General features: G+C 40.2%; 1 protein-coding gene across 1 annotated transcript in view; it reads left to right on the top strand.

The window, feature by feature from the left end:
- Positions 1-715: 715 nt before the first annotated feature.
- AMOTL1 (angiomotin like 1) overlaps positions 716-27243 on the top strand; it is a 156729-nt gene continuing 130201 nt past the window's right edge. Inside the window, exons 1-2 of the mRNA XM_058545387.1 lie at positions 716-777; positions 23799-23933. Coding sequence (XP_058401370.1) covers positions 23849-23933 — 85 coding nt within the window. The 5' untranslated portion in view covers positions 716-777; positions 23799-23848. The remainder of the gene's footprint in view (positions 778-23798; positions 23934-27243) is intronic.

The following is a 27243-nucleotide window of genomic DNA, read 5'->3' as shown; positions in this document are numbered from 1 at the left end:
GTGGAATGTGGGCATGTTTTGAGCTGATATATTAATGTTACACATGATCCCAAATTGGTCGAGTGGTGCCATATTCAATAAAAAGAGAATAAAAATCGGTTGCCTTCACTAGAAAGGCTGTCACACTTTCTTTCCGTACAGTGACTCATCCTTTTTGTTTAATTGAATCTTTTTCCCTCTGCAAAGTCCAGACCATCACCTGTTTGTCACCTTTGTACACTTACAAATCCACCAGCTCTGAGAACCTTCTTAGCAAGGTGATCATTTCTAGCTTCTTCCTGCCCTCCTCTTGACTGAAATATCTTTGCTGATTCTCTCTCTCTCACCCTCCCCAAGAATTTATACCTCTCAGAAGTTTAAATACCTATTTTCCTTCCCTTGAGTGCTGTTTTTCAGACAATTGGATTCTTGAGACATAATGATACGACTCAGAAAAATAAGTGCATAGTTTCTCCAGCCCTGGTGCCAGTTAAGGTGATCGGTGCTTCAGGACTTTCTGAAGCTCTTTGAAAATAACAGGGCTCGTCAGATTCCAGTGATCCACCTTCTAAAGGCTGAGCATGTCTGGGCAGTGGCTGCATAATTTGGATGGAGTCATCACTGATGAGGCAGAGTTGGCTCAGCCAGGGAGCACTCGTTGCTCTTTTAAACTCCACGGCACCAGGGATGAAGTCACCTTTCTTCTTTTAAAACCAACAGATTTGCCCTGTGAGTCGCTGTCACTTCTATCGGAACTTGTTGTTTTTTCCACTGCCAGTCACCAGGACCTTCTCTCAGGTAAGGAAGCTCTTATTTAGCGGGTTTCCATCCAGGAAAGATTGATTTGAGGGGGACTTTGGAGGGCATCTCTGGGTAAAGTTGGAGTCAGGTCAAAAGACACTCAATTGGGTGAAGAGGATGGCTGGTTCCCAGGCAGCTGGTCTCCACCTGGTGGGCTGGCAGGCCCTGGGCTGGGTGAGCAGAACCCCTCTCAGCTCAGAGCTGCAGTGGCGGGTTCTCACAGTGGGCATGGAAATCTAATCTGGGCTTGGGCTTGGTTTCGGTGCCTGTTCTAATAGTCATTTAATGAGCATGTTGGTGGAGCAACTGCAGATGGTCTCCTTTGGGCTGGGGCTGTCCTACCCGCTGCGCCTTCCTAACAACTGGCTTTGCGTTTTGGGTAGAATCCTGATAGGGTCTCATGACAAAGGTTGATGTGCAGAAAAGCAGCAGCTCTCTGAAGAGCCTTCATTTGCTGGCTTGAATGCTTCCCTTCTTCCTCAGAGTGTAGTGGGAGACAAAGGGGCCCAGGCTCCCTGTTCTGACATGCAGGGACCTGTGTAAACAATGGCCGTGCTGTTGTCTGGGGCAGAAGTGTGCAAACACATCTTAGTGCCTGTCCATACGAGTTCTAAAGAAAATGGGCATGAGTTTTGCTCTGTGTGTGTGTGTGCGTGCGTATGTGCGCAGGCAGACCTGTGGTCCTAGGGACCACTGAAATCTCCCTGCAGCACTTGCTGTGAGTTCTATGAGTCACTGTCACTGATTGAATCATACAGCTCTTATTAACTTTGGAAGGCTCAATAAAGACATCTTGGTTATGATGGAGGCGCCTACAGGGTGATAAATGGCTTTTGGAGAGAGAGTTGAACCACTGTGAAGTGAAAATATTGAGAATTGCAGAGCCCCTTTATTACTGGATACAGAACCCTGCCACACATAGTACTCAGTGCGTTCATCTACAACCTCTGAAGGGAGCAAAGAATCTCATTTAGATAAGAGATGCTAGTTTTGTTTTAAATGCAATTGCATACTGGCTAGCAGTGCCTGCTAGCTCATGCTCATCTCAAATTTGGCACGTCCAGAATTCACCATTACCTGAAATCCACTCCTCTTCATGTGTCCCCTATCTCCGTGAAAAGCACCTGGATGTCCATGACAGAGTTCTGGACTTCACCCATGATCCCTCCTTCATCCTCACATTCCCACATCTAGTTTATCAATACATCCAGCAGATTCTGCCTCCATATTATCTCTCAAATCCATCCATTCTCCCACTTCCCTGGCTATTTTCCTAGTTTAGGCCCTTATCTTCTTCCAGGAATACAGAAACTTCCCATCCAAGGCTTTATCTGCGGAGCAACCAGAGTGATGATTCTATATTGATTGTTCAGCACCTGCACAACCCATCAATCACTAGTCTGGTGATTCTGTCTTCTTAGCATCCCTCAAAATTTTTCACATCTCTCCATCCCACCACCACTACCTTGGTCCAACTCACCAACACTCTGCCTAAGTTATTGCAATCACCTCCTAGCTGGCCTTCCTGCTGCCAGGCTCACTCCCTTCCCAATATAAGACACTTGAAGCTCCTTGTCTTCCCAATCATTAAAGGACATTTTTTACAAAAGTAGAACTTGAAACATTTATTACCCTACGTGGAGTTTAGAAGCATTAGCATTTTTGTGAGTCTTGTAGATAGTTCAAGGAGGGAGGCAGAGAGAATGGGAGAAGATGGGGGTGTCCATTGCAGTAGGAAGATGGCCTGAAGAATGCATAAAGCTCAGGCCTTGCAACCATGCAGGTCTACATTTGAATCCCAGCTCCTCCACTTACTAGTGTGGCCTTGACCAAATTGGTAACCCTTCTTGAGATTAGTTTTCATTTCTATGAAATGGAAATAATAATGCCTACTTCACTGGGTGAATATAAGAATTAAATGAGAACATTGATGGAAGGCTCTGAAACATAGCTACTAAAAATTTTCTGTTCCTTTCCTTCTTTCCTTTTCTTTTAAGGCTTATAATCTCTATCATATATCTTGTAAGTATTTGTGCGTACATGCATGTATAATGATCTGTTTTTGGAGGGGTAGGAAGAGGAGTGGCAAAGAAATACATAAGAACTCTCTTAAGGAATGTGCAGTTTACTCAGCGAGGTAAAGCAAACTCAAATAGTATAAAAACATCCATAAGACACGCATTCTGCAATTGTCATGTGTACAGTACCAGTTAAGTACACAAGCCCTTTACTCAAAAGGGCTTGAGTAAACAGGTCTGTGAATACCTGCAGACAGAGTGTAAATAGATCCATATCAAGCAATTTTAGATTTAGGTTATTTGGTGACTTAAAAATCATTGGCTTCTCTGATGTTAAAGTAAAATTTCCCAGAAGACTTTATAATTTAAGGACGATTTAAGGTCGTACATATTAGTGTTTAAATGACTTTACTCATTCATTCATCAAGCATTTATTGAGCACCTACTCTGTGCCAGGTCCTATTTTACACAATTTCTTTGCTACTTTTCCATGCGACATGGATGATAATTCTCCTCCTCTGGAATCTGAGCTAGCCTTAGGGACTTGTTTGACCAATAGAATGAGAAGAAAGTGACATTTGGGGACATGCCTGCTAAGTTCTAAGAAGCTTTGCAGCTTCCTCCTGGGTTTCTTGGCCCACTCACTCTGGGGGAAGCCGCATAAAGTCACGCACTGGTAACCTGGCTCTCCGGGGGGGGTGAGGGGCAGGGAGGAATCCTTGATTTGTAGTGTCCCAGTTTTCATGGTACAAATACTCTCTCCCACCATGGCTGATTTCAAACTACCAAAGTGACAGCACTGAATGCAGGGTTGGAAAGAAATACACTGAATCTGCTCTTACGAGGTGGTACAAGCCAGCCCCAGTGCATGACTGCCCATTACTCTGACACCACTGTGCTGTGAGAAAGCCCAAGCCAACTAGGTGGAGAGGCTCTATGGAGAGAAGCCCAACTAGCCCCAGATTTTCCAGCCATTCAAGTTTAGGATCCGGGAAAAAAGCCTTCAGATGACTCCAGACCCAGCCACTCTCTGACTGCAACTGTATGCGAGACCCCGAGTGAGAACTTCTCTGTTCAGCCCAGTCAACCTGCAGATCCCTGAGAGATAAGAACAATTTATATTATCTAAGTTTAGAATTGGTTTGTTACACAGCAAAAGATAACTGGAACAAGGTGGTAGTCTTGTTTATGCAGAAGCCAGCCTAGAGTAAGCCCCCAAGGGAGTGTGGAGGAGTAGAGGAATCTTCCCAGAGAATTCTTTGTCCTTGCATATTCTCAGACCTCTAAGGAAGAAACTGTTTTAGTTAAAAAGGCCTGAGAAAGAGACTCAATTACTTTACTAACCCATTTTACCCTTAAAACTAAATCAGTGAAAAAAATTTCTCTTACACACACACACAAACACACGTGTGCACACACTTCTCTCATTATCTGCCCCCATCATGTGTCCACCTAACTCTGTTCACATAAAGCTCTGCTGAAAGATCTCCCTTGCCTGTTCTTTTGGCCCTGCTCCATCCTCCGCATGGAGTTTGCTGGGGAAAGCAGGCAGAGCAGAAAAAATATGAAATCAAGGAAATGCCCAGAGCCCCGAGGTCTGGCGGAAAGCAACTGAGACTCCTAGAAATGGGCAGCAAAGAGGAGGATTTAAGGCAGGCTTTGGGAAAGACACATGGATTAGTGATTAAAGCCTGAATTTTGAAATCAGATGACCTGCATTCCAATCTGGATTCTGACATTTTCTAGTTGGCTGACCTTGAAAAGTATCTAGACATCTCTCTTCTCAGTTTCTTCATCTTTAAAACCTGGATAATAATGCCATCTCACAAGGTTCTTGTGAAGATTAGATGAGATGATATTTGTAGAGTGCTCACCACAGTGCCTAACACATCGTGCTGAATAACTACCAGTTAGTGGTAGTAGTAGAGATAGTGTTGGAGTCACACCGGTGCTGCTGTTGTCACAAGTTCCAAGGCCATGGGCTCCCTGGCAAGCCCAGAGCTTCAGTCGGTCAGTCACACTGCAGATGCCCCAGATAAGTGTTTAACAAATACTTAAATCAGACTGAATATCTATATTCTGAGTATTTATTCTACCGCCAAATTTTTTCTCTTATTGTCCTCCAAATATATTCCCACAGGCTTAAAAAGCATAACTGTGCATTATTTCTCCCACATCTTAAGCTATATGAACTAAGACCATATTTTCTCATTTCTTGTGAGTCCTCTTCTTACCTTCTACTGTGTAGCTGGTAGTTGAGTTGTTGAATGCTCAATATATTTTAATTATCGTTATTTTTTAAATTCTATTTAAGGAGAAATTGAAGTTGGGTGACTTTTGCAGGAATCCTGAGCCCAGAGTGCTCCAGACATGTCAAGTCTGCAGATGCCCTCACTTTGGTAGAACAGTCAGGGTGAAGGAGAACATGATTCTTGAGGGTAAACTGTGAGTGCTAAGCTCTCCTGCTTTATTTATACTTTGTGAACAAGAGTTCCTAAAACTTTAATCTATGAACTGACTTTAGGCAGACTTGTCTCGTTAAATTTATGGTTGATCTAGTTGTATGGATTTTTTAAAAATGCAAATATTCTGACTGTTAAAGAATAGCTGATTTGTGTATTTTCAAAATATTTTATTATGAAAGATTTCTAGATTCATGAGTGTGTGCCTGCTTCACTCAGCCTCCCCCAATGTTAACATTTTGCATAACTATAGTACAAGATCAAACTAGGTAACTGACATTGGTACAATCCACAGACCTTATTCGGATTTCATCAGTTATGCATGTGCTCATTTGTGTGTGGATATGTATATAATTATATGCAATTTTTATCATGTTAACTTCTTGTAACTGCCATCACAATCAAGATACAAAATTATATCATTACCACAAGGATCTCTTGTACTACCCCTTCGTATCCACCCCCTAACCCTAACCCTTTGAAACCATTAATCTGTTGTCAATCTATACAATTTTATTTCAAGAATGTTATATAAATGGAATCATGCAGTATTTACATGCATGACATTGACTTTTTCCACTCAGCATAATTTTCTTGAGATTCATCCAAGTTGTTGCAGGTATCAATAGTTGGTTCTTTCTTTCTTTTTTTTTTTTTTGTGAGGAAGATCAGCCCTGAGCTAACATCTATGCCAATCCTCCTCTTTTTTTGCTCAGGAAGACTGGCCCTGGGCTAACATCCATGCCCATCTTCCCCCACTTTATATGGGACGCCGCCACAGCATGGCTTGACAAGCAGTGGATTGGCGCGCACCTGGGATCTGAACCCGGGCTGCCAGCAGTGCAGCGTGCACAGTTAACCGCTACACCACGAGGCCAGCCCCCATAGTTGGTTCTTTTTTACTGCTGAGTAGTATTCCACAGTTTGGATGTACCACAGCTTATTTAATCATTCACCCATTTACCCATTGGAGGACATTTGGATAGTTTCTAGTTTGAGGCTATTCCAAATAAGACTGCTATGAGCATTTGTGTGCAAGTTTCCACACGAACATAAACTGTCATTTCTCTGGGATAAATGCCCAAGAGTGTAATATAGGGGTCTTATGGTAAGTCCATTTGTAGTTTTAAAATGAAGTGCCAAACTATTTTCCAGAGTGGCCACAATCTTTTTCATTACCACCAGCAATGTATGAGTGATGGAGTTTCTCTGCATCCTTGTCAGCATTTGGTGTTATCGCTATTTCTTATTTTAGCCATTCTGATAGGTTGGTAGTAGTATCTCATTGTGATTTTAATTTGCATTTCTCTAATGACTAATGATGTTGAACATATTTCCATGTGCTTATTTGCTATCTGTATATCTTCTTGTATATCAGTGAAATGTCTATTAATGTCTTTTGCCCATTTTCTAATTGAATTGTTCGTTTTTTTTACTGTTGAGTTTTGTGAGTTCTTTATATGTTTTAGATGCACGTCATTTTTTGGGTGTGTAATTTACAAATATTTTCTCCCACTCTGTAAATTTTTATTTCATCCCCTAAATAGGATCTTTCACAGAGCAAAGTTTTTAATTTCAATGAAGTCTAGGTTATCAATTTTTCCTTTCATGGATTGTTCTTTTAGTGCAAAATATAAGAACTTTTTGCCTAGTCATAGTTCTCAAAGATTTTCTCTTATTTTTTTCTAAAAGCTTATAGTTTTACGTTTAAGTCTGTAATCCATTTTGAGATAATTTTTGTATAAGGTGTCAGGTTTAGGTTGCAGTTAATTTTTTTGCCTATGTATGCCCAGTTGTTCTAGCACCATTTGTTTAAAAGGCTCTCCCCCCTTTATTAAATTGGTTTTGAACTTTTGTCAAAAATCAATTGGGTTTATTTGTATGATTCTATCTCTGGGTTTTCCATTCTATTCCATTGATGTGCCTGTCCCTCTGACAATACCAAACCACCTAGATTACTGTATCATAAGCTACATAGTAGACCATACATCAGACAGAGTGATTCCTCCCACATTAGAGTTCTTTTTCAAAATTACTTTGGCTATCCTCAGCCCTTTCACTTTCATTATAAATGTAAAATGTTTGTCTATGTCTACAGAAGCCTTCCTGGGATTTTAACAGGAATCCTGTTAAACATGTAGTTTAATTTGGAGAGAACTGACATCTTTACTATGTTGAGTCTTCCAATCCTCGAACATGGAAAATTTCTGCCATTATTTAGATCCTCTTTGGTTTCTTTCAATAGCATTATAATTTTCAGCGTGCAGATTCTGTACATATTTTGTTAGATTTATAAATAAGTATTTCATTTTCTTTGGAACAATTGAAAATAGTATTGCATTGTTAAATTTCATTTTTCATGTATACGTTTAGTATATAGAAATGCAATTAATTTTTTCTTTTCTTTTTTCCCCAGCTTTATTGAGGTATGATTGACAAATAAGAATTTTGTATATTTAAGGTGTACCATGTACTGTTTTAATATACATATACATTGTGAATTTATTATCATAATCAAGCTAATTGACTTATCAATCAGCTCACATAGTTACCATTTGTGTGTGTATGTGCGTGCTTGTGTGTGTTAGGTGAGAACATTTGAGAGAGCTTACTCAAAATCTTACTCTCTTAGCAAATTTCAAGTATACAATACATGATTACTAACTATAGTCACCATGCTGTACATTAGTTCTCCAGAATTTATTCATCTTATAACTGAAAGTTTGTACCCTTTGATCAATATCTCCCCAAAATGCAGTTAATTTTTGTGTATTGATATGAATCCTGCAATTGTGCTGAACTCATCTATTTGTTCTAGTGTTTTTGTAGATTCTTTGGGATTTTCTACATAGACCATCATGTCATCTGCAAACAGAGATAGTTTTAATTTTCCCTTTACAATCTGTATGACTTTTATTTATTTTTCTTACCTTATTGCACTGGCTAGAACTCTCAGTACTATATTGAGTAGGAACGGTGACAGCAGACATCCTTGCCTTGTTCCCAATCTTAGAGGAAAAGCATTCAATCTTTCTTCTACTACTAAGTATGATGTTAACTGTAGATTTTTTGTAGATGCTCTTGACCAAGTTGAGGAAGTTTCCCTCTTTTCTTAGTTTGCTGCAAGTTTTTATCATGAATGAGTATAGGATTTTGTTAAAAGTTTTTCTGCATCAATTGATATGATCATATGATTTTTCATCTTTAGCCTGTTGATAGAATGGATTACATTTGAATGATTTTTAAATATTAAACAACTTTTTTTTTTTTTGGTGAGGAAGATTGGCTCTGAGCTAAAATCTGTTGCCAATCTTCCTCCTTTTGCTTGAGGAAGATTGTCGCTGAGCTAACATCTGCGCCAATCTTCCCCGTTTTGTATGTGGGACACTGCCACAGCATGGCTTGATGAGCAATGTGTAGGTCTGTGCCCAGGATCCAAACATGCAAACTCTGGTCCACCAAAGCAGAGCATGTGAACTTAACCACTATGCCACCAGGCCAGCACTGATTTTTAAATATTAAACAAGGTTTGCATACCTGGAATAAATCCCACTTGGTCGTGGTATATTATTCTTTTTTATAAAGAACTGTTGGGTTCAATTTACTGATATTTTGTTGAGAATTTTTGCATCTCAGTTCATGAGACTTATTGATTTGTAGTTTTTCCTTTTTTTGTACTATGTTGTTTGATTTTGGTGTCAGGGTAATAAAATGAGTCACAAGTGATTCCTTCTCTTTTATTTTTTGGAAGAGATTGTGTAAAATTGGTGTTAATTATTCTGTAAATGCTTGGTAAAATTCTCTAGTGAAATCATTTGGACCTAGAGAGTTTTTTAAGGAGCTTTTAAATTTTATAAATTCAATTTCTTTAGTGATTGTAGAACTATTCAGATTATCTACTTCGTCTTGACTGACTTTTCATTGTTTATGGTTTTCAAGGCATTATTCCATTTCTTTGAAGTTGTTGAATTCAAGAGTGTAAAGTTATCCATAGATTTCCTTATTATTATATTAATGGTTACAGGATCCATAGCAATATCTTCTGTTTCATTCCTGATGTTGGTACTTTGTGTCTGCCTTTTTTTTTAAATCTTCATCTGTATAGCTAGAGGTTTACTGATCTTATTGATTTTTTTTCCTGTAACAACCAGCTATTTGTTTCACTGATTTTCTCTATTGTGTTCCTGTTTTCAGTTTCATTTATTTCTGTTATCTTTATTATTTCCTTCCTATATGGTGAGATTTTTATTTCTGTTATTGTATATTTAAACTATTTTGCATTCGATTCTTTTTTATAACTTCAATTTCTTTGCCAACATTTTTAGGTTTTTCATTTATTTCAAGAGAATTTGTAATTGCTTATTGAAGCATTTTTATAATGGCTGCTTTAAAGTCCTTGTCAGATTATTCCAACGTCTGATTCACCTCAATGTTGACACTGGTCAATTGTCTTTTCTCATTCAAGTTGTATTTTTCCTGGTTCTGGGTATGATGGGTGATTTCCACTTGTACTTTGGACATTTTGGATATTGTATTAGGAAACTCTCAATCCTACTTTATTTTATTTTAGTAGGAAATCACCTTATTTAGACCTAGAGTGTAGGTCCTGGCCTACTTTTGTGAGCTGTAGTTCCAATAATAATTTGTTTTTAGAGCTCTAGCAATACTAATATAAGCTACCTTGTTCTTCTGACGCTATTTGGGCTCCTGCTTTATTACTACAAGGGCCTCCTGGGCTGCTTGATGGGTGTGGAGCAGGTGATGAATCCCCACCCAGACTCTGCTGATGCTGCTCCTAAGGATGGATTGGCCCATCTGCCGTCTCAGGTATGGGACAGGGACCCTACTGATGCTGATGTAGATGAGGACCACTGCTATTCTGGGTATGGGGTGAGGATCCTGCTGATGTTGACACTGAGGAAGGTAAATCTTGCCAGCAGGTGTGGGATGGGGAATGAGTTAGGCTGCTCTGCTATCATTGCTGCTGCAGGCACATCAGTCTCTTGGTCCTGTTACTGCTCTGCATGGGGATCAGGGATGTATCTTTCCACTAGGTCTCTGCTGGGCTCACCCCTTACCTGTCCTTTGGCCAGAGAGAAGAGGCTTTTCTTGATTGGTTTTTATTCTATGCCTGTTGGTGGTCTCAGGTTGTAGGCCTCTCTGGTGCCCAGTATGGGTTATATGGGAGATGAAAAGAAAACCTAGGGGAATCTCCACGGTATCTCAGGTCCTGTGGTCCCTAGCCAGTCAGCCTTCTTCTTTCCATCTTTTAGCATCATTGCATGATTGTCTGTTATTTCTAGGATATTTAGTTATATTTAAAGGAAAGTAGCAGGGAGAAGTGAGTCTATAACATCTTGTCCCATAATAAACTTTTAAAATAAAAAAATGAGAATAGCCAGGCAATTTCTGGGGGGAAAAGAAATGTGGGGACGGAAGTCTAGCCATATATTAAAGCATGTAGCAGTATACAGTAATCAAAATACTGTGCAACATAGAGAGATCAATGGAAAAGCATAGAGAGTCCAGAAATAGACCCAACAAAGATGCCAATGTAGCATTTCAACCTAGTGGTATTGGGAGAATTGACTGCCATTTGTAAAGAAAAATAAAGCTGGATCCCTGTCCTAAATAAATTCCAGATCAATAAAAACATATATTAATATTAAACAATAAAAATAATTTTAAATGGGTAAATTATTTAATAATCTTGAAGTAGGAAAGATCTTTTAAAGCATAGCACCAAACCCAGAAACAAAACAGAAAAAGGTTGATACGTTTAATTACACAAAATATTAATGAAACATCTATGATGAAAACAGTATAAATGAAATCAAAATACAAATGACAAATTGAAAAGCCATTTGCAATATCTATGTAACATAGCAAAATATATTTTTCTTAAAATTTAAATAGTACATTCAATAAAATAAAAAGAAATTGAGTAAAAATGGACTAAGTACATGAACAGGCTGTTCAGAAGAAAAGAAATACAAATGACCAATAACCTTAAGGAAGGAAGATAAGCTCCCAATTTAAGAAGTACAAATTAAAAGTGAGAAAACTTTATTATTTAAAAAAATTACAAAATTAATAAATATGCATTATAAAAAATGTAAAAAATATATAATGTTAAATGAATATTTCCTTCAAAGCCTCATCATACTCCCAAGCTTGAAATCTCTCTTTTTTCCCCTAGAAATAGCTCTATTAAAAGTTTGCTATTCCTTCTAGCCCTTTCTCTATGTGACTAGAAGTGTGTGCGTGAGTGTGTATTTCTTTCTTTTACATAAATTGGATCATATTTATAAGTTGTTTTGAACCTGGCTTTTTACAATTCACTATATTATCATCACAACTTTTCATATCAGTTCTTATGGAATCAGCTTATTGGCTGATTGGCTGTATTAATGGCTGTATAGAATTTGCAATATAACTACACTTATTTTATTTAGCTATTTATTGAAGGGCATTCAAGTGTTTCCTTTTTTTTTTCATTGCAAGGAATGCTGCATCATATATATCTTTGTGCTCACTTGTTTTGCAATTGTATTTGGTAGGATAGATACTTAGAAGTGAAATTGCTGGGTTAAAGGACATCATATGAGTTTTGTATTAGAGAATATGCCAAATTGCCATTTTAAAAGCCGTATCAATTTATTCTTCTACCAAAGTGTGAGAATATCCATTTCTTCAAAGTCACCATCTTTTGATTGATCATCAATCTTTTAAAACATTTTGACAATGTGATGAGTGAAAAAAAAGTCAGCATTGTTTTAATCTGCATTCTCTGATTATTGAGATTGAGCATGTTTTCATATGTTTATATTTCATGTTTGTTTATCTGTTAATTGTCAGTTCATAGCCTTGTCTATCTTTCAGTTGGTTGTCATTTCCTTATTAGTATATGAAACTTTTTTTAGTATGGATATTAATCTTTTTTATATATGTTGTAAATATTGTTTTCCATTTACTCATTTTTATTTTACTTTTCTTCGTTGTGTCTTTCTTTTCAGAGAAGTTTTAAATTTTATGTACCCAGCATGTCTTTATTTTAGGACTTTCAGATTTCATGTGTTAGTAAAATTTTTCCCACTCCAGGATAAAATTATTTCTTCTGACATGCTTAGGAATTGCTTTCATTATTTAGATTTTTTTATTCATCTTGAATTTATTTTTATGTATACTGGAAAATAGGAATCCACTTAAAAAATAGCCCATTATCCCAATACTATTTATTGAATAGTCTATCCTTTCCCTACTGACTTGAAATGCCAAGTTTTTCATATAACAAATCAATTTCATTGATTATTTTTTGAACTTTTTTTTTTTGATGAGGAACATTGGCCCTGAGCTAACATCTGTTGCCAATCTTCCTCTTTTTGCTGAGGAAGATTGTCCCTGAGCTAACATCTGTGCCCATCTTCCTTGATTTTTTGTATGTGGGATCCAGCCAAGTGGTGTGTAGGTCCGCACCTGGGATCTGAACCTGGAAACCCTGGGCCGCTGAAGCAGGGTGCACAGACTTAACCACTACACAACTGGGCCGGCCCCTAGTTTATGAACTTTTTATTCTCTTCAAACAAATAATTTATCTATTCTAGCAACAAAATCACACTGTTTTAACTACATTGGCTTTATAATTTGTTTTATTATCTGGGAAAGTAAGTACCCTCTTGAACTCTGCCATTATTTTTCTTTATCAAAGGCTTCTAGGCTAATAACCAAGATATATTAGTAAGAGAAAAAGCCAGTCACAGGAAAAAAAAATATGTGTGTGGGTGTTTGTGTTATGTATGCATGTGTATGTGTGTGTGTGTATATATGCACACACATATACATGTATATAAATATATACATAAATATACAAATATATATGTAGACACATCTATTTTTATATATAAATATATATGCATATATACATATATGTATATGTATACGTACATATATTTGCATAGGCATAGACAATTTTTGGAAGAGCACACAAGAAACTATAATAGTTACCTCTAGGGAGTGGGACTGTTGGGGATTCTGTTGATGAGTGAGACTTACTTTTCACTTTGGATCATTCCCCACTTTTTATGTATTCTTTACAAAACAAATATGCATTCCTTTATAATTAAGAACAGTACATGATTTTCTCTGCCAGAAACGCAAGCCTGTACAAGGCTGTATCTTGTATATCAGTGTTTCTCAATTGCAGCTGCACATAAGAATTACATGGGGAGGAGCCGGCCCCGTGGCTTAGCGGTTAAGTGAGCGCGCTCCACTACTGGCGGCCGGGGTTCAGATCCCGGGCGCGCACCGACGCACTGCTTGTTCAGCCATGCTGAGGCAGTGTCCCACATACAGCAACTAGAAGGGTGTGCAACAATGACATACAACTATCTACTGGGGCTTTGGGGAGAAAAAGGGAAAAAAAGGAGGAGGATTGGCATGGATGTTAGCTCAGGGCTGATCTTCCTCACCAAAAAAAAAAAACAAAAAAAGAATTACATGGGGAGCTTTTAAGAAAAACAGGTACCCAGGGACCTGCCCCCGAAGATTCTAATTTCGTAGGTCTTGGAGAGGGCCTCGGCATCAGCATCTTTTAAAAGTACCCCTGGTGGTTCTAATGTGCAGTCGTGGTTGAGAAGCACTGCTGCAGATGATGTGAGGCTTAAAAAGGTCCCCAGAAGGCCACTGTGATGAGGTCTTTTCAAAATATAATTACTTTGGAATGCAACCCAAAGGAATTCATCACTCCTCTGTCAGGCTAAGTGTTGGCATGAGACTGGGTGCAAACAAGTCCAGAGGGGAGTGGTGGAAAAGAGATTCATTTCATGTGTGTGAAAGCATCCCTCTCTGTGGCAGGCCTTTTTGTTGAAGGGTATAGACTCGTTCAGGCTTCCTCAACACAAAGAGGATTCTTGTAAACTAACCAAGACCATAAAAATATAGGAATCTCATGGAAAACCAGAAACAGCAAAATAGTTGCACCTCAGGAGCCCAGAATGTGGTTGGTACTGGAAGGTTCCAACAAAGCCCCAGGAACCAGGGTTACTTGGAGACCCTGGCAGAGGAGGCTTTCAAAATTCTTTCACCTGGAGAATTGCTTTGTTAAAATGACATGGCTTTTGGAAGCCTGGTCTGGAAAATAGACCAAAGAGGAACCTGAAGAAGCTAAGGATTGACCGGGACTCAATAGTACTGTGGCTCTCTCTGCTTCTTGTGTTTGTGTCTTCTTCCCATGCTTCTCCCTATGGACTGACTGATTCTGCCTCCATATTCCTGACAGAAGATCTGATTGGCCTAGCTATTTCACAATGGTCTGTCCCTGGTTGGGTGAGCTTTTCTACACCAAGTGCCTACAGAGATGGATGAAATGGTTCATGGAGTCGTGTGCCCACCCCTGATCACCTGAGCCAGAGAAGGCATGAGGAGAAAAAGTGGGTGCATAAAGCTGCCTTGGGACAGAAGGGGAAAGATGTGAGCAAGGCAGTTTCTCTTAGAATGGGAGAGTGGATAGAACATGCACCACGATTAACCTGTCCAGGCCAAGCACTAAGTCAGTCCTCAGTGAATGCTGAGTTGGAGGATGGTTTTAAATGGGGTGTGAAGCTGCTTAACTTCAAACAAAGATGCTAAGGAAAAACGTGTCAGGAATGTATAGATGGCCCTTGTACTCTGAACATCTCCAAAGGTCATTTCTGGCTCTATGAATCTGGGCTTTCAAAAGGTCTTAACAGCCTCCTGGCCTAGGAGGTCAGGAGAATGGAATTCATTTTCCCTTGGGATCAAATCTGTGCCATATGTGAGTATTGAACACTTGAGACGTGGCTAGTACAAATTGACACGTGCTATAAGTAAAAATACTTGCTGGATTCTGAAGCCTCGGAGTGAAAAAAAGAAATCTAACTTTCTCGTTAATGATTTTTTACATTGATTACGTGTTGAAATACTATTTTGGATATAGTGGATTAAATAAAATATATTACTAAAATTAATTTCACTTGTATTACTTTTTTAAAAATGTGGCTATGAGAAAATTTAAAATTATAGATGTGGCTCACATTATCTTTCTAATGGGTGGACAGCTGGATTAGATGGTGACCCTGATATTTCCCCCTGCACAGGTATGGCTGTAAAGATCTGTGTATGAACAACAGCCCTTTGCTGTGGGGCCCACTTCGATATTCTATTCTGGGTTCATAATCAGAGCTGTGGCAGTTTATCTTATTCTGGTTCTTTGTCTTTTCCTCGTAGACTGCAGCCCAATTCCTTTTTTCAAATAGAACCACTTAATCTTCTCCTGTGGTTTCCCAGCATCCCATGCTCAGGTGGCATTGTTTCCGGCTCTGCCTCAGCAAGTCCTTGCAGAACTAGTCTCTGCCTCTTCGCCTCTGTTACTCTTGCCTGCCTGGTTTTTTTCCCTCCTTTCTAGAACTGGCACACAGCAAACGTTTCGCATTTGTACTCTTACCCGCTTTTTACATGTGTCCTGTCCTGGGAAAGTGTGTTCCATTCAGTAGCCTTCCTTTGGCAACAAATTTCTGCTTCCTAATGCCTCGTCACAGCTCATTTCCCCATGGAATGAAGTTTGCACGTGGGACTAAGTCACTTCCAGAAGTATATCTACTTCGAGAGTCAATAATGACTTTAATAAAAACAACTACCATTGCCATTTATTGGGTTTTATTATTGGCCAGAATCTATACTAGGTATGTTACAGATATTTCTCAGTTAATCCTTACAAACCCCACAAAGAGTGTGCTATCATCTCCTATTACAGAGGGGAAAAATTAGGCTCAGTGACGTTATACACGTACCTTGCTCACAGATCACTGCTAAGAAATGGTGGACCTGGGATTTAAATCTAGATCTGTCCCCAAAGTCCTTACTCTTACAGTCCATTACATTTATAGTGCCTCCCATATGCCACGTCACCTCCGAAGTTGGGCAACCCGAAGTTGGAATTCAGTGCTGCATACCAAGTGATATCTATAAGCAAATTTGCTGAATGATAACAGTGTTATGCATTTGTGTACTGTTTTGGTGATTCCCCAGTTGACATATGATTTTCACAAGACTCTGTTAAAGATGAAATAATGGACTTCATGAGCCCTATTTCACACACTTGAAAAACTGAGCTCCAGGGAGATGAAATGATTTGTCCAGGGTCACTAAGTTAAGAAATGATCGCAAACCAGATGAGAACCAGTTTTCTTGAAGTATTTATTTTCCTTTTTCTTTCCTTGTCAGTATATACTTGGGCATTGTACTGCCTGGATGGCAGAATATGATGACAAATCTTTTGTTATTATTGCTGATTTAACCCTGAATTATGTGAAGAATTTGCAGGTACAGACACATCTGAGTTTCTCAGCTCTAGGTATGTCAGTCTCATTCATCCAACAAGTGTTGTCTGACCCCAAGTCTGGCCAGGCATTGTGCCAACAGTGGAAATGGAAGGGCGGATAAGATATGACTTTGTCCTGAGGAGACCGCCATCTAATGGAAACGACAATCATCTTGTAAAGAGAGTATTACCACCCAATGGAAAATTGTTGTCTTAATGGAATATAAAAAGTTCTGAGAAGCACAAAGGGAGAAGGAAATAACTCTGCCTGGGAACGTTTCACGGTGGAAAGGACTTCTGAGCTTGGTCTCAATGGACTGACTTTAGAGATGAAAAGCCTGAGTCACTGAGAGCTCTGCAAAGAACCTCATAATTTTGTAACTTCATTAGGTTTCCTAAAAATATGCTTGTTGCCACAGCTCCTTAGAGAGTAGTAGCATAAATTATTAATTGGAGTACTTAAAATATTAACATCAATACATTCCACAGCAGCTTCACAAATATTCTGCCCGGTTAGATTAGCCAATCTGAAATAATGGTTTTTAACTTACTCAAACTTTCCAACTCTACAAAGTTGGTAAGAATACTTAGAAACAAATAAGAAGCCTAGAAGAATCATGGCAACTCTTTAAACATCAGCCCTTTCAGGCAGAGGAAAACTTTATGCCTCTAGCATTTCATATCCTTTTATTCATGTAGAGAAGTATTTTCTTTCACGATGGAAACTTAGAGCATTTAACTCTTTTCTTTCAACCAAGCGTAAGAGTCTTGTATTGTAAATGCCACTGAATTTTATCACTTGAACATCAAGAGCCCAGATGTACACTCTGATGTGTTGGGTTTTTTGGAGCTGGAAGGAAAAGAACCTTCCAAGTTTAGAAATTGAAACTCATCAGAACCAAACTGTTGGGGCAGCCCCAGAGGAGATCGCCCTCTATTCTACTGTGGTCCACAAGGTCACCAATGATTGGATTTCTCTGATAGCTGATACCAGACTAGACCTAGCGCAGTGGACTGAATGTTTGTGTCCCTTCAGAATTCATATGTTGAAGCCCTGACTCCAGTGTAAGGGTATTAGGAGGTGGGGCCTTTGGTAGGTAATTAGGCCATGAAGGTGGAGCCCTCATGAATGGGATCAGTGCCCTTATGAAAGAGACCCCCAGAGAGCACTCCAGCTCTCCTTCTGCCGTGTGAGAATGCAATGAGAAGTCAGCAATCTGCAGCAGAAAAAGAGTCCTTGCCAGAACCTGACCATGCTAATCTCAGACTTCCAGCCTCAAAAACTGTGAGAAATAAATGCTATTTATAAACCACCCCATCTATAGTACTTTGTTATGGCACCCCAAACTGACCAAGACACCTAGATCCTAGATAACGAGATCTGAGCTAGAAATTCCTAGTTGAGAAGAAAGATCCCATCATGTGACCTCTTCCCTCTTGTGCTTCAGTTTAGTTGTTTGGTTTGTTTTCTGGGTGTGACAAGATAGATTTACATCCTTTACTCGTAACCAAGGTGGAACGTTCCACTGAAGAAGACGATCTAGATCCTCAAGGCTTGGAGAGCATCAGAACTGGGGCAAAATCTTGATATTTGTAGAAGAGCATCTCACTTTCAAGCTGCCTTTGAAGAACATAACAAGGGGCAGGAGGTCCTAAAACAGCTCAGCAGCACCGAGGATTGTTGGTGAATGTCAATATTATGTTGAGAATTTGAAAATGAATTGCTTGACAGAAGTGTTCACAAATGTAATGGGCTGCCTGGGGAGGAAATGAGCTCCTTCTCACTTGTAGTGTTTGAGTATAGGCTGGGTAGGCATGTACCGGGGAGTCATGCGTGAGGCAAGGGTTGGACTGAAGGCCCTAAGATCCCTTCCAGCTTCCAGATTCTATTATTTGCAGATCCTTGGTTTACCTTGTGCATGCCTCTATGCTTGCACTTAGTACATTGTTCTGTAATGATATGTCCAGACATTTGTCTCCCCACAAGGTTGAAAACTTCTTGAAGGAAGGGCAATATTTATCCTTTTCTACCCCAAACATTTAGCATAATGACTAGTACATAGGAGACACCAAGTAAATATTTATCAAATGAATGAATGAATTCATTTTGTATATGTATACACATTTATGTGTATCTTGATTTTTAGTATAAGTTATCAGCAAATTACTTGCTTGCTGTGAGGGTGTTCATGTTCCTTAGGACCCATGGTTGCTTGAACACTTGAATGATGGAATATGCCATCCAGTTTCCCCAAACATGGCACTTCTAGCTAATTAATTCCTTCTCTACAGATGGAGCTATATCATGGCAGTTAAGGCAGAGTCAAAGTATGACCAGAGTTTTTCTGAATTTGTATTCCTAGATTAAGCCCCCACCACTAGAAATGACCCTAGAGGTGTTGCTTAGAGGTCTAGGCGTGACTCAGCTGCATTAGGTGGGCGGGTGTCTCTGGTGGATAATCAGAAGTGTAGTTTCATCCCAAGCTTGGGGAGGGAGGCAGGTGTTTGAGGGGCAGGGGCTCTAGTGGCGTGCTGGGCAGAGGAGCAGGTATGTAAACTGAAGTGGGAGTTTAAGTGGAAGAATCTCAGCAAGTTAGACTGGATGAGAAAGTCAGTATAAGGCCAGGAAGCAGAGGCAGATAGGGTGCGGTTTTTAGGTGGAGAAATTGCCAAAGAAGCAGAGGAGGTGGGTGAGGCTGCAAAGAGACTACTTTCCAAAGGGATATGTTAAACTGAGACAAAGTTGTGCCCAACACCACCATTCATTCATATAGTCATTCATTCAACAAATATATATTGAGTACTCACCTTGTGACAGCTACTGTACAAGTGCTAAGGTTACAAATAAGTAGGATCTCTGCTCTCAAGGACATAAACTATGAACTAAACTCTACAGACATATTTACAGTCCATTAGAGTACAGTGTGATACATGCTGTAACAGGGTAAGCCCAGGGAAGTCTGTGGGGAACACATAACCAAATCTAAGATGAGACGTGAAAGGTAAGTTGTAGTTAGCAAGGTGAGGCAGGAAGAACAGTCTTGCTAGAGCTCTAGCAATGGCTGAATATACAAAAGACCAAAGAGGGGAGCTTATTCAGGGACCGCAAATACTTTGCTACAGCTGGGTCTTATATACCATGTTATGTGGTCTGGACTTTCTCCTAGGATAATGAATCATTGGAGTATTTTAATCAAGGAGTAATACGATAAGATTTGTGCTTTAAAAATATTACTACAATAAAGTGTGGAGAATGGGTTGGGGGAAAGGAAGACCAGGGTTCCGCTGAAGTCTTTGCAGTATCTCAGTGAGAGATGATAGTGGCTGAACTAAGGCTGAGGCAATGAAAACAGAGAGAAGCAGATGCATTCTTGGGACATTTGAAAGATAGAATGGACAAAAGTTGGTGATTGATTGGATATGAGATGTAATCAGTCAATCAAGGATGGCCAGTTTCTGGCTCAGGCAGCTGAGTAGATGACTTGCTCTAGAGGCAGCTCTGAAAAGAGAGGAGGATGTGTCAGTTTAAGGAGAGTTCTGGTCCAAAGGTCCGTTTGGCCTCTTATCACTCTTTTAGGGTAGACAGATCTCCTTTGGGAGCTTACCGGTATCAGAAATCTGACTAGGGTCCTTACCCACATGGTCATTATCATTAATTCATCCATTCAATCAACCAGTATTTATTAAATATAAATTATGTATTCATAGTATTCCAGTATTCTGTAGATCCCAGTGTCCAACTATGCAGGTGATTAGTTTCTTTTTTTTTCTTGATTTATTTTTTTGTCTTCTTGACATATAATTGACAAACAATATTGTAAGATATTTAAAGTGTACATTGTGATGATTTGATATATGTATACATTGTGAAATGATTCCTCCCATCTAATTAACATATCCGTCACCTCACATATTTATCTTTTTTTTGATGAGAACATTTAAGTTCTACTCTTTTAACAAATTTCAATTATACAACATAGTGTTATCAACTATAGTCACCATGGGGCCGGCCCCGTGGCTTAGCGGTTAAGTGCGTGCGCTCCGCTACTGGCGGCCGGGGTTCGGATCCTGGTTGTGCACTGACGCATCGCTTCTCCGGCCATACTGAGGCCGAGTTCCACATACAGCAACTAGAAAGATGTGCAACTACGACATACAACTATCTACTGGGGCTTTGGGGGAAAAAAAAGGAGGAGGATTGGCAATAGATGTTAGCTCAGAGCCCGTCTTCCTCGGCAAAAAGAGGAGGATTAGCATGGATGTTAGCTCAGGGCTGATCTTCCTCAAAAAATAAATAAATAAATTAATTAATTAATTAATTAAACAAAAAAAAACTATAGTCACCATGTTATACGTTAGATCCTCAGAGCTTATTCATCTTATAGCCGAAAGTTTGTACACTTTTACCAACCTCTCCCCATTTCCCCCACCCTCCCAGCCCCTGGCAACCACTTTTCTATCCTCTGTTTCTATGAGTTCTACTTTTTTTTCCTTTTTAGATTCTATGTATAAGTGATACCATGCAGTATTTGTCTTTCTCTGTCTGGCTTATTTCACTTAGCATAATGTCCTCCAGCTCCACCTATGTTGTCACAAATGGCAGGATTTCCTTCTTTTTCATGGCTGAATAATATTTCATTATATGTATACACCATACCTTTGTCCATTCATCCATTGACAGGACAGTTTGTTTCCATATCTTGGCTGTGGTGAACAATGCTTCAATGAACATGGGAGTGTAGCTATCTCTTCAAAAAAGTGCTTCTCAAAGTCAGAACTACAACTATAAGTTTCTCTAGGCTTTCCCGCTCACTCCACCCCCTGTATTAATGTTTGAGTTGCCATGTGCTGTGTTAGAGAAAAGTATTTCCTCACTTCCTATTCCCATGGTTGCATTAACTTTTTTCTCTCTTTAGTTTCTTCTTCACGGACTTAGTCTTTGATAGAATTTTGACTTGGATAGAGGTTCAACACTTTATAGAAAACCCTGAATAAGTTGTTTTATATGGCCAGAATCCTGTAAAATATTTTCTAGACTCTAGAGTTTCATGAGCAACTCTGAGGCTTCCTGTGACTGAAGTGATGGTGTTAGAATTTCAGTAACAGATGTGATTGATCAAAGTCTTCCTCGAAATACTTGTGTTTGATGTAATTTCATTTCACATTTTGTGCTTGGCTTTCCCAAGCTGAGGTGTGAAATTCAAGCCTCAGAGAAACCAGCAGGGTTTGTGAGTTGAAGTTAATAACACATTCAATATGAACCTATGTAGTTCAGATTAATAAAATAAAATGCATGGATGTGAGAGCCTAACCTCACACATCCAGAGATATCATCTTGCAAATCTGTTTCCTGGGGGCCACTGGGTGCCTAGGCCGCTGGTCCAAGAGGGATGAGGAGTCTACTTTGAAACCAACTCTCCAATTAATCAGTAAAGCTCTATTTTTGTCAAACAAATCTATTATCTCTAACTCCCTTCTCAAGGATACTGCAAGGATTACTGAAGTCGTTTTGAAGACCAGTCTACATAATGTAAATAAATGTTGCTTTTTAAGGATATAATATTATTGTTAATGTTATTTAATAATTGGTGAAGATACAGGATGTTGAATATTTAGTTCCTTTGATTAAATGATACCAGTGTGATCATAGTCCAGAACTGGATTTCTATTCCTGACATATTTTTACTTTTGCACAAAGAACATGTCTTGTTCCAATGGCAGCCTCACCTCTCACATGCTGAGGCTGATGCTTCAGCTTGCTGATGGATAACTAGTACAGCTTTCTCAGCCCACTGATGTGGGTGGATAGGTTGCCTTCATATGTAAAAGTAGAATATTATAGGGCTGCATGTCTTGGAAGACTAAACAGGCCTTTGACAGCATCTAGTCCTAATTCCTTCATTTAAAGTTGAGGAAATTAAGGCCAGAGAGAGTAAGTGCTTTACCCAAACTCACCCAGATAGTGCCAGAGTCAGGGTAAAATGTGGATTTATTGATGAGTCCAATGTTTACATCATGGCCTTGTACTATACATGCTGCTCTAGGATTCCCTTCTAAAACTTTTGGGCCAGTAACCACAAAGTGCAGTACAATCTTTGGTACCTCCTGGTATTTCCCTAGAGATTTTTGGTTGTTTTTGCAACTCCCAAGAGTACCACACTTCTCTAGGCAGACAGCCAGAAGGCAACAAGTCAGTCTGCCATGCCTACAGTCAGATGGGCAGTGCAGGAACTTGCAGGGCAACTTTGAATAGCATTCTTGAGACGAAATCAAACCAGCTGCTCTGATTACAACAAATGATAATCAGTGCCCATCCTAATTAGGCTGACAGGATTTCTGCCATGGTGGATGTCTCACCAGCTGCATTCACAGATTCTGTCAATCAGTCATGTTCAATTATTCAGCCATGTCCATTTGAGGACCTGCTACACACAGAGCATAATAAAAATGTCTTTGTAACTTGGGCAAAAGTTTGGCCATGAGTTGTAATCTCCCCAGATACAGTTTATAGGTAGAGAGTCCCCAGGCTGGCCTTCTCAGAGGCAGCCAGTGAGGTGACCTTTTTATGAAAACCAAGGGCACTCATGACATATCACTTTCTATCATGGTTTTCAAGAGGAAATGGAAAATTGGTCTCCAAGGTCCTTCTTGGCCCTGAGATTTTCCTTTAAAATAATATTTATTATATACTTTTTTAAGATTATAAAAGGAATGCAGATTTATCATGGGAAATGCAGAAAATTACAAAGAACAGCACTCACAATTCCAATACAATGGTAGCTACATCCAATGTTTTAGTTCAATATTTTCCACTGTATTTTTGAAGCATATATAGAAGTATATATCTATTTATTTTTATGAAATTGACATCCCACTGTATCCTACCCTGAAATTCTCAGAGTCTACAAAGAATGCAGAACTAAACACAGTAAGTTCTTGCTCAAAGCCTGGTATGTGATTGTTGCTTCGTAAACATTTGTTAACTGACTGGAGAGGGAAGCCATGGTTTGTGGACTTGAGCAGCCTCATTGGAAGATCTCACACTCAGGCCACGCAAGTCTGAATCCTGGCCACAATCTTTGCATGCTAAAAAAACATAAAGAACTAGAAACTGACTGTTTTCCTTCAAGAAAGTTTCCCCTCCTGGGAGAGCATCAATAGTAATTCACTTCTCTTTTTTGTGCTCATTATCTATTTCAGCAGATTCCATTTGATCTGAGAGCAGCACATACAAGAGACTTACTAGAAGCATGGACCTCAGTGAAAAATGGCCTTTGGAAGAAGGAACCTGGTTGTCTCATGCTGGAATCCATCATTTTGCCAACGCTAGAGGGGGTATGGCTGATTTTGATGTCCCTGATTCACGTGGTACTCTTCAACTCCTGAACTCATTGTGTCAACCCAGCTGTACTCAGTACGTGCCAGGGCTGTTTGTCTTTTCAAAAGCAGCTGAGTGGTGGAGCCAGACAGAGCTGGGTTCAGATCCTGAATTTCCTACCTACAGGCTATGCAGCCTTGAGAAAATCTATCGTTTCCTCAGCTCTAACATGAGAGTAAGAATGCCTACTTTGTAGGGTTGTGATAAGGACCATGAGTAATGAAACTCTCATTTACTGAGCCCTTACCCTAGCCAGGTGGGGAGTTAATCATACATCTTTGAGCACCTAACAGGTACTAGACACAGTATTCCTGCTTATCTTGTGTCCTCTCCTCTCAACAGCCCTGCAAGGATTAAGGTTGAGGATAATGCAATCAGTATAAACAAAGTAGGTCATCTCACCTTCCCTTCTTTTTCTTTGTACTACCATCTGATTAGTGCAACCCAACTTTAAAGAGTGGGATGTAGCTACTGTCCTGGAGTGGAGTATACAAACGTAAGAGCTATAACCCTGACTCAGAGCTGTGGTCCTCTCAGGTCTAAAAGTCCACCTCCCACCATCCCCCAAATCTACTGGAGATCTACTTTAGTGGTAGGAGCCATTCTACAGATGGGGAGATCAAAGGCCACTGAGGGTGATGCATTCACATGATGCTTTTAGCAAGGATATGCCAACCATCTGTTTGTTGCTCATGCATTCATTCAACAAATATTATTGAGCATCTACTGTGTGCCAAGCACTGAGAATACAAAAGAGAGAGCAAGATATACACATGGAGATCACCATGTGCCCCATCTCTAAAATGGGGTAACTTATACAGCAACAAACATTTACTGAGCTTCTGCACTACACCAGGGTACATCTTCCAACCAAGACTACTGCACACAGTGGGAGATTCCCCAAAAGGAAGGTCGATGCTCTGAGAGAGGAATGCAGTCCAGCCAAAAACCAACAGCTGTTCACTCCTGTGCACTGTCACACTGGCACTCTAGCCACTTTTTAAAGGTTCTTAAGCCAGTATCTCTTTACAGCCCATAGAATAAAGTTGAACCTCCTCAGCTCAACACACAGCCCTTCCTACTCTGACTTCTGCCTGCCTCTCTAGACTCATCTCCTGCTGCTCATCGCTAAATTCAAACCCCTTCCTCAGTGCTATGTTGACCTACCTTTGGATCCTTGAATACAGCATGGTCTCGCACATGTGTGAGCCTTTGCAAAAGCTGTTATTCTATTTGCCTTCTCCTTGGCCACCTCCTACTCATGTTTGAAACTTCAACTTAAGTCATCTATTCTGGGATCTCTTCCTGCTGCTGTCCTCTACCCACTCTGATCTTGGTCTGAATGAGAGTTCCCTCCTCAGTGCTAACAAAAAACTCACAGATTCCTGTGTCACAGTGCTTAACACACTGTATTGTGATTGTCTATATCTGGACAGCATATGAGCTTCTTGGGGCAGACATCTTGTTTTATTCATGTTTGCATTCCTTTCACAAGCATCCTGGCAGATCCTTGATGCATATTTGATGGCTGGCTGGCTGAGTGGCCTAATGCATGAATGGGTGATTGAAGGAATTATGGGTAGGAGCACATCGTCTGCATATCTCTGCTTTCATTGAGAGCCGTTTTTAACTGTGGCAACCCAACTTGTTGCACAACTGCTTCTGGCACCACCATATCACTTCACCTTACTTTCAGCTCACCTATAGCATTTCATTCAATGACCCCAGGCTTGTTCACCAAAGCTTGAAGGCAGAGGACAGAAAGAAAGTAGGTGTGGTTTGTCTGCCAGTGCTTTTGTAACCTAGGCAATGGAATCATCCATCATAGAATTTTAGAATAGAAAGGAGCATTAGGGATCACTGTGACAAAGGGGTGGCTAGAAACTGCTTATTGTAACCAGCTCCAAGCCCTAGCACATCCATCCGTGAGTTCACCATGTCGTGTATGTACAATCTTTGGGGCGTGGCTGGCTAGAAGGAAGGGGAACCAGACCTGTGTCTAGATCTGCCTAAAGGAGAGGCATTGTTCTCAGGTAAGTGATGAGCTTCTGGGGCTGATGAAGGAGCTTAGCTCTGGTGAGCAACAGATACCATGATATCTGGCACCAGTTCAGACAATCAGTCTGTGATGATGGAGGTGTCCAAGGCAGAGCATGGTAGTGCTATGGTTTGTGGGCGAAGCACCATAACAAGAAATCAATGTGGCTGAAATTTGAAAATCCTTGTGGGCAGCTGGTATTAGGGAGGTTCCCAGAGGCCTGGGCTGGGGTTCAGGGAAAGGGCTCAGATCTTCAGAGGTCTAGGTGGGGCGACAAAATGGGGACCTGGTGAAATCTTGAAGTGAGATGAGAAATACACTCAGAAACAAAGTGGAAGCCCCTAAGTGGCAGACTTAAGTCAGAATTGGACAAATTACAAAAAAATATTGGTAATCATTTTTTAGATGGATACATTACACCAGACATTATGCTAAGCCTTTTTTGTCTAGATATAGACTGTCTCAATTCATTGTCACAACAACCTTATTCTCATTTTATGAATGAAGGAACTGAGCCTGAAGAGGTTGAGATACTTGTGCAAGTATGGTAAATGGCAGAGTGGGGATTTTAACCCAGGTCTGCCAAATCTAGAGCCAGCGTGGGCTACTGCTCCTTAATTCACCCTCCAACATCCTCTCCTCTGCCTTCTCAGTTTAAGGCTCTGGTGGTCCAGTTAAGATTTTTATTGCTGGTTATTTCATTGTCATAGTAGAAAAGAGAACCAGCTCTGAGCAGGGCCAGAAAGTAAACAGTGGTGTTGCAATGTGTGGATTGTCATCCAAGACCCTCCTACAGCTGCCTCAGCTAATGCATTGCCATGGCTTTTGCCCACCTGCTTCCGAACATCTTTCCTCCACGCCCCATACCCCTGTCCCACCTCTCCCACCACTGGCTAGTACCAGCCGTTCCATCTTTGAGGCCCAATGTGGGCTAAAACGGTTTTCATTTCTCGTGGAGTACGAGGGCAAGTCCTGGAAGTCTCCAGGCCTCAGGGTTTTGTACTTGGCTTCATGGAGTCCTCTGAGAACTACATTATTTGCCAGGGAGGCTCAGTCATCCTGGTGAGTCACAGGCCTTGAGGGAGGGCCAGATCCACGCAACATCTGCCTTTGTGCTATCCTCAGAGCATCTCGGGCTGCCATTTGGGTGGTACAGCCTCCAGGAAACTGGCTCAGGAGAGCCCAGGATGTCCGGGGGTGATACGGAGTTTCTGGAGGAAAGTCCCTCT

Source organism: Diceros bicornis, chromosome 7 (genome assembly GCF_020826845.1).
Source record: "Diceros bicornis minor isolate mBicDic1 chromosome 7, mDicBic1.mat.cur, whole genome shotgun sequence".
NCBI lineage: Eukaryota > Metazoa > Chordata > Mammalia > Perissodactyla > Rhinocerotidae > Diceros > Diceros bicornis.
Note: the sequence above shows the minus strand (reverse complement) of the source record. Positions and strands in the feature narration are given on the sequence as shown.